Source organism: Phocoena phocoena, chromosome 11 (genome assembly GCF_963924675.1).
Source record: "Phocoena phocoena chromosome 11, mPhoPho1.1, whole genome shotgun sequence".
NCBI classification, from domain to species: domain Eukaryota; kingdom Metazoa; phylum Chordata; class Mammalia; order Artiodactyla; family Phocoenidae; genus Phocoena; species Phocoena phocoena.
The window spans coordinates 27757564-27765987 of NC_089229.1; the positions used below are offsets into that span (position 1 = coordinate 27757564).

Below are 8424 nucleotides of genomic sequence, written 5' to 3' on the forward strand. Positions count from 1 at the left end.
TTTGAGTGAGACCCTTTCCATCCCTCATGATCTATGAATCGAGGGTTTAGGTTTGCTCTTATCTTCCCTGCCAGTGGGTGGGGCAGTAATTATGTGATGACCTTTATCTTGGCAGAAATGTTTGAAGATGAATAATTAAAGCTCCTCCTTCAGAAATATGACAAATATATCATTTGCATTTTTTAAAAAACAGATTCCTTGGGTTTAACATACACCCACCACACTATGTATAAGATAAATAACCTATTGTATAGTACAGGGAACTCTACTCTATATTCTGTGATAACCTGTATGAGAAGAGAATCTGAAAAAGGATGAATATATGTATAACTGAATCACTTTGCTGTACACCTGAAACTAACAAAAAATTGTAAATCAACTATACTCCAATAAAATTAAAAAATAAAAAAATTGCAAGTAAAAAAAAAGATTCCTTCTGTACAGGGGGCTTAAGCCAAGGACTACTGGGTTCTAATTCTCAGGTGCAAATTTTAAAGGAAAATAACAAAGATACTAGAGAATATGGGGAGGGAGGTTTGCAACTGCCCTATAGTGATGTGTGTCTTAATGGAGTAAAAATCTTATTGAAGGTACTAGTGTTTGGATAAGGCACAGCCTAATCCTTCCCCTCTGCTGTGAATGTTGCCCAATGGTTTTTTTTTTAACCTTAATAAAAAGTACAATTGAGTTTTTTATTCTAATATTTTTTCAATTTCACTGTTGTAGACTGACAATAGTAAGATAACCCAAAGGTTTTTTTTTTTTTTTTTTATCAGGCAAGCTTATCAGGCCTCATTCTTTGCCTGATAGTGAAATTCATGGTAAATATACCTTTTCCAGTAGGCGGTTTTCCAGTAACTGTGTGACTAGAAAAAGTAGGTGTTCTATTTTAGGAACCATAGTGTTCTACCCTATGGTAGAGATATAGTGCAAATGGGAATGCTTGCTTATAACTGAGTTGATTATACAGGAAGAGCCAATTAAGAATCAGTAACAATCTTTAAAGAAAAAAATCCCTTTTAAGAAATAATCAACAGAGAAATGACAACTCAACTGCCACTTTAAGGAACTGTAGCTTTCTTGGTTAAATCTGGGAAATATTTTTTCATTATGAGTCTCACAAGATTGTTAGGAACTTTCCTTTGATTATAATTTCCCACTTTCTACCAAAATGTTCCATTTGCTGAAAATCCAACGGAGAAGAGAGAATGAATGGGGAGCCTCTAGCTTACTGTCCAAGGTCTGGCACAGAGCGGACACTTCATGAATGTGGAGTGAACAAATGGAACCCATCCCGACACAGTTTGAATACAGAAACAGAGACAGTCTTTGGAGTTCCAACTGCATGGAAAACACACCATGCTGTGACATTTTGGGCTCAATCAGTAATGGTTATTAAACACATACGTGTTCAGAGCACCAGGGTAGCTGCTGATACTGGTAACTTTCTAGAACTCTCGCTGTCTTTCGAGGCTACTGCCTTTTCTGGACAAGAGTCAAAATACCACCCGGTGGGATCAAACCATACTTGTACAAATCCCCAGCAACCCAACGTACACTCAAGAGATGAACACAAAACAGATTAGGAAGATGGGGGGGGTTGAAAAGAGCTAGAGAGAGATAAGATAAACAAATGGCTGGAGGAGAAAATTTCCAGAAAGGGATCATACAATTTCCCCTACAAGGCTTGACCTGACCTAAATAACCAACAAACGCACTTCCTTTTTTCTTCCTTAAACTTTCATTGAACATCTACTATGTAGTGTTCTAGACACTAGGGATACAGCAATGAACAAAACGGGCACAACTCCTGCTATCATGGAGTTTACATTGTGGGGGAGCTGATGCCAGTGCAAGAATAACACATGGTTCCTGATGTGAAAGGAAGCTGCCAGTTCCCACTCTAGCCTCCAGCCATGCCTGGATCAAGAAGGCTTCCCTGATGTCCTGAGGCTGCAGGCTTCTCTTCTGACTAATTAACAGTATTCATGTATCTCATCACAAGGGAAAAAACTAACTATGTGTGGTGATGGATGTTAACTAAACTTATCGTGGTGATCATTTTGCAATATATACATATTTCAGATCATTATGCTGTACCCCTTAAATTTATATAATGTTCTATGCCAATTATATCTCAACACAATTGGAGGAAAAAAAGAAAGCAACACAATAAAATATGATGCTGTGGAGGGCTGAGATTTAAATAAAGCAAGCAAACAATAACCAATATGCCATCTATTAATCATTAGTTAGTAACTTTCTAATAAGCTTTTAAGCTCAATAGTTGAGACAGGGCCTTCTCCCCCTATGGCGTTACTTAGAGTTTAAAGACAGTGCTAGCTACACAACAGGTTTTAGGTAAAAGTCTGGGGAGGATTTAACATTGTATAGAATCTAACATTTAGACACATTAGCTGAGCGTCCTGTGATCGATCATTTCACTCTGGGGTCAGAATATTTTAGAAAGAGTGACTTGCATACAGGAAGTGCTAAATGAATGAATGAATGAATGATGGTTTCTTAAAAAAGGTAACATTTAAGTTACACTATTTATCATATCAAAAGCCTATTGGATGGGTGCTACTGTTGACCCATGAACAACACAGGTTTGAACTGAGGAGGTCCACTTATATGCAGATTTTTTTTTTCATGAACTACTACAGTACTACACCATCTGTGGTTGGTTGAATCCACTGGTTACTGAACCTTAGATAAGGAAGGCAGACCGTAAAGTTATGTGCAAAGTTTTGACTGCACAGAGGGTCAGCATCCCTAACCCCTGTGCTGTTGAAGGGTCAACTGTATTTGCAACTCCACTTCACAGATGAAAACTTTGAGGTTTTGAGTTGTTCACAGCCTTGCCCAAGGTCACGCTGCCAGAGAAGTAGAGATAGAATTCAAACCCAGGGAGTTTGATTCCAGTAATTCTTAACACCATGCCATGCTGCAACCCCCCACCCCAACCCCCCAGGGTAACTCCAGATAAATCTGGCTTTGGGAAGCGCTTTACTGGCATTCAATGTTTTTGTCTGGTCTCTTCCTTGTCGTTTTGTTTTCATGTTTTGGATATATTTAGGTTTTCTTTCCTATTTCTTTTGAGCACTGGAAGGTTAGTCTGTTCTCATAGATGTAATAGTATGTACATTTCCTTTCTCAGTTTCAGGGCTGACTAAAAAGTTAGGTGAGGCAGTTTTCTGTGATTATCGATTTTAAGGGGTGCCAGGAAGGTGTCCCTACCCACAAAATCCCCCCACTCACTTCCTGATGTTTACAATTCCACTAACATGGCTTCACTGCTTGGATTCAAGTCATGTCCTCTGTTAAAATTCAAATACATTGGGGACAGATAAGTAAACTGTAAGCCAAGCAGCCTGCCTGTCACCCTTCCACCCATCCTTTCCTTCAGTAAGTATTCTGGAGACAGACTCTAGCTGAGTAATAGCTGCTGAGATGAAGGGTAAATAAGTGGTCTCAGCCCTCAGGAAGATCTTGTTTCTGAAAGGAGACAGATGTGAAAGAAATACAATATGGTGTTTTAGGTACTATGATGGAGGCATTTATGAGGTGTAGGGAAACCCAAAAGGGATAAATACACTGCTCTACTTGGAAAGATGAGTGTAGATATGCCTTAAGCCTGAAGTCCTTCACACTTTAGTAAGAATGAATTGTAAAGACTCTTTTCCAGGAGGCATAGTTTGGTGATAGGAGAAAAAAGTTTAGAATGAGTGTTAATTCACTGGAATGTTATATATAGGCAGAGGGAACAATAAAAAGTCCACAAGGAAAAACCTGGAATCAAAGTCAACACTGAGCTGATTTCAGAAATGAGAGGAGATTGGGCCCTTCTCATTTATATAAGCCTGCCCAATTGTCAGGCCATGTGTTAAATCACTATATTAAAAGAAAAATCTTTGCAAAAGGACTACAAGGAAAAAAAAAAGTTGCTGTGATTGACTGACAGCCACAGAGGCAAGCATTTCTTAACTGAACATACCAGGGTCAGCAAACCTTCTCTATAAAGTGCCACAGAGTAAATATTTTAGGCTTTGTGAGCCATATGGTCTCTGTAGTGGCTACTCAATTCTGTGGTTGCAGTGCGAAAGCAGCCACGGACAGTATTTAAATGAATAGATGTGGCTGTGTTCCACACAACTTTATTTACAAAATCAGGTAGTGGGCCGAATTTGGGCCATAGGCTATATAGTCTGCTAGCCCCTGGTTTATACCATCTCATAGGCATATTAAAGGCCTAAGTTAAATAAGTTTAAGTATGTTTTAAATAAAGTTTAAATAAGTTTTTGAGGTGAGTCCCCCAGCTCCTCAATGGACATCAGGGCCTCGTGCAGAGCCCTCTACCTTAACACTATCTGACTACAAGGCCTGGGAAATAGCCACCTGCAGGAAGAAGCCCTTTGAACAAATGACTGCTGAAAAGACTGCAGTGACAGGAAGGAGAGAGAGAGAGGGAGCAAAAGACAGGCAGACAGAGGATCTTTGTGCCAAAGACGGTTAGCTGTTAACCAAAAATTCATGCTTCTGGTGAACTTTTGATTAAAAAAGTATAGATTGAGTGGTCTGCAGCTGATGCAAAATTACTTCTTTTTAGCAGTAATGCATGAATGTTTATTAAACATATTGTTTATAGTTACTTAGCCTTTCATTTATTCATTCAATAAACATTGCCTACTACATGCCAAGTATTGTACTAAGTCCTGAAAAAAACAATACTGAATAATTCAGGGTCATCACCAGATACCATGATGTCTAAATTACTTCCCCTCTGATTCCCTGTTGTGATTTTCTGTAACCTTCCACTATTTTGTAGTATGTGATTGTGACATGCTGAACCTCACAGAACTTTTTAAGGCCTCAAGCCCTCTGACCAAGTTTTCCCTTTGCATCTTTTAAGACTATTTCTGTTATTGCCTCACAAAGATTCTGCAGGTCAATAAAAATTACCTGCATGTCATCTTTTGCAAATGGCTTGGTGTGTCCCATCAGTTACAGCCTTTATATCTGCTAACTCCATCTTACACACAAAGCTGGACAGACTTTACCTGCTCTAGGAAGCATTCCTTGATCAAAGACTCTCAGATATATATATCTCCATCCACGATGCTTTCTCTAGTCAACTATCCACTCAAAATATCCACTCAGATGTTCCATAGGTCTTCAAATTCAACATGTTCAAACTTACACCCCACCTACCCATATCCCCTTCTCCCTTCCAAGGTTACCTAGATCAGAGAATGGAACCATTTGCCACCTAACAGTGGAAGCCATAAGCTCGGAAGTCCTTCTTGACAACTTCCTTCCCCTCTCTCCTGATGGTCTACTATTCACAAAGTCTAGGTGATGGTATCTCCTGAACCGAGATACTTCCTTCTAACTCCACTGCCTTCATCAGAGCCTAACCTACCAACCTCTCATACCTGAACATTCTAATTGTTCTGCTGGAATCCACTCTCATCTAACTCTCATGTCTACCCTGTATCCATATGATCATATCAATCCATTCAGTGGTTTCACACTGTTCTTAGGGTAAAGAACAAAATTCCTAAACACCCTATTAGACTCTGCATGATTGACTCTAAACAACATCATCTTTTTCTGACACTACTCTCTTTTTCATTTTCTCTGACACATCTGAATTAGGTGTCATTTTAGAGCTTTATTCTGGTTCACACCTGTGGAAGATTTCCATTAAAGGACCCTTTCTTCACCAACCCTTGCATCCAAACACTTTGCCATATAATACTTAAATGTTCTCCCACTGCTGGTGACACATAATTTTTTGCCCTTGAGTTCAGCCACGTGACTTGCTTTGGCCTGTAGAATTAGACAAGGTACAGAGCCCAGGGTCCAAGAGGCCTTGCATGTTTCCATTTATCCTCTTGAACCTCTCCCCTCACCACAAGAGCATGCCCTGTGTAGAAATTTGGTTCCATGAAAAGGATGAGGGACATGTGGAGTGAACTACCTAACTGAGCGCAGCCTAGATCAACTGATCCTCAATGGACACACAGATTTATAAGAAACAATACCTGGTTGTTGTTTTAAGCCACTGAGGTTTGGGGTGGTTTGTTATGTAGCAATAGCTAGCTGATATACTAACACAATACTTTGTATTTGCCTATGGCTTTGTAAATATCCTCTACCTTAGCTGACATTTAGGTCAACTAGGGTTAAAAATATACAAAGACTGCATAGATGGATCTCATCCTTCCTACTATGAACAGCAAACTTGCTTGAGGATTGAGGTCCAGTAATAAAACAATAGCTAATTTCCTGAGGATTCCTCCATGACTTTCCAAATGAACTGAGGGCTTTCCCACCAATCCTACAAATTGGGTGGATGTAATTGGGCTTGAATCGTTCCCTTACTGCCACAGAAGCTCTTCATCCCTGAAAGAAATGGAAAATCCACTGCCACAGCTGGGGGACCAAGCTGAAAGTTCAGAGCTGGTTTCTGAAGTGACACAATCTACCTGCATTCTAGATAAAAGCACAGTCTGTCATAGCAGGCAATTTAAAGGCCATCCTCGATTTAAACAGCACATCTTGTCCCTTTTATCCTTGTCCTCTGAATTTCTCTTTGAAAAGTTGTTGAATGTTTCTGGCCTTTACATTTTCTCTTCCTGACAAAACCTATTACTGGTGGATGTTAATTAAGCCACAGGACCAAGTCATTGACAATTCAAAATGAAAACCATGCTCACCTGTGGCTGTTATACCCTGCCCCAAAAGCCACAGCAAAAGGCTGGGCGCTTAAAGGAGACTCTTGAAATTAAGACTCTTTCACCCATAATATGAAGAGTGACTTGAGGGATGTAAAACAAACTGCCCTGATTAATACACCATCAGGTTTGCTATGTCCGAACAGAAGTAAAAGACGTAAAAGTAAACAGTCAACAGACTTCATAGCACTAGAGAAAATAAAGACACACATACCTGGACTGATGCAATTCTTCTCTCTGAAATAAATTTTAAAAATACATGTTTTAGTCGTGCTCAAACCCACCCAAAATTCCAAAGCAGACATCTTGAAGGGAGAGGTCATTAACTTTCCTAGCTAAAATGTTTTGGATTTTTTCTTTTCAGGGGGAGAACGTTAGAACATTAGAAATTTAAGTAGTTTGCTCTTTTTGCCCTTTTAAACCAGCCACGTCAGGTGGTCTTCACATAGCGTGGATCTGCAAGAGGGCCACCATTACTATCTAACGACTGACAATCTCTAGCCTTGGTTCTTTCTTAAAGTGCCTTCAAGTATATTGAAGAAGAAAGTGAGCTCGACCTCCACGCTCCTTCCTCAAACTGCTGCACCCCTTTTACTTGACAGCCAACTGTCCTAAAAACTGTGCGTCCCCCCAGCCGTCTCCCAACACAGCACCCCACCCCACGACCGGGCAATATGGCAACCTGGAGACCTACTATGCTTTGCATCCACCAAATGAGAGGCAGGAGGCTTAGAACTGTGTTACCGGAGGCCTGGGGAGCTGTGGGGCGCGGCTGGGTGCTGGCTGGCCTCCACTCCGTGGAAGGGAGGCCTGAGGAAGCAACCCCTCGTTGAGGGGCTGAGGCACGGGAAGGGCAAGCTCATCACTGGGCACCATCTGGAGCTCAAACGAGTCGGCTGCGTTGAGTGCCCTTTCGGGGTCCGGAGGCACTCTTGAGTGGAGTCTCAGGGGCCACAGGGAGTGCAAAGACTCCTCTGTGCTTCCAAATAGCCCGCTGGAAAAACAATGCGAGGAGCCGGAAGTCTCCTTTCAGCGGCCCCCGGGCGGGCCCTTTAAAGGCCGCCGGCTGAGGCGGCGCATGCGCAGTGCCGTGCGCAGGCCCGCGCACACTCTCGCAGCTGCGGCCCCTTAACCTTCTCAGTGTGGGCGAGGTGGAGACGCGGCCCGGGGCTTGCTGGTCAAAGTGGAGAAGTTTCCCCTGGTTCTGACAGTGCTTCTTGGACAGGCTTTCCGGGGGGGGTCGAGGAGAGGGCCCGCAGTCTGGGCGCTGCACCTCTGGGAAGGATGGTTGCGTCTTCTCCACGCCACTAAGAGGCCCGGTTGCTGGAAGCTTCCAGGGGACGCCGTCAGAGTTGCTGTTCTCCCGACCACACTGAGGTTGTTCCAGTTCCGCCTTCAGGTGCCTCTCTTCCTCGGGTGTGTCTTCGTCCTTTTCCAGAGGATAACTGCAAGCAGGTGGCTGCATCTTTAATGAGGAAGAGCAGAGTGCGGAATCTGTTGCAAACAAGGAGACGGAGGTGAGAAAAAAGGTGTCTGAAATTTCACATAAAAACTTGTAATTCACCAGAGCAGATAGGGAATGCCCAGTTAACATTAGTATCTGTTATGTTTTGTAGATAATTAACATAAGTGAGTCCAGTTTTCCCGACTAAATTGTTTACGTATTGAAATTTGTTTATGTTAC

At 41.9% G+C, this 8424-nt stretch overlaps 1 protein-coding gene across 1 annotated transcript in view; it reads right to left on the reverse strand.

Moving 5' to 3' along the window:
- The window catches only part of PLEKHG7 (pleckstrin homology and RhoGEF domain containing G7), an 80758-nt gene extending 72553 nt beyond the window's left edge, over positions 1-8205 (reverse strand). Inside the window, 3 exon segments of the mRNA XM_065888151.1 lie at positions 6955-6977; positions 7485-7763; positions 7825-8205. Coding sequence (XP_065744223.1) covers positions 6955-6977; positions 7485-7763; positions 7825-8205 — 683 coding nt within the window.
- Between the last annotated feature and the right edge of the window lie 219 nt (positions 8206-8424).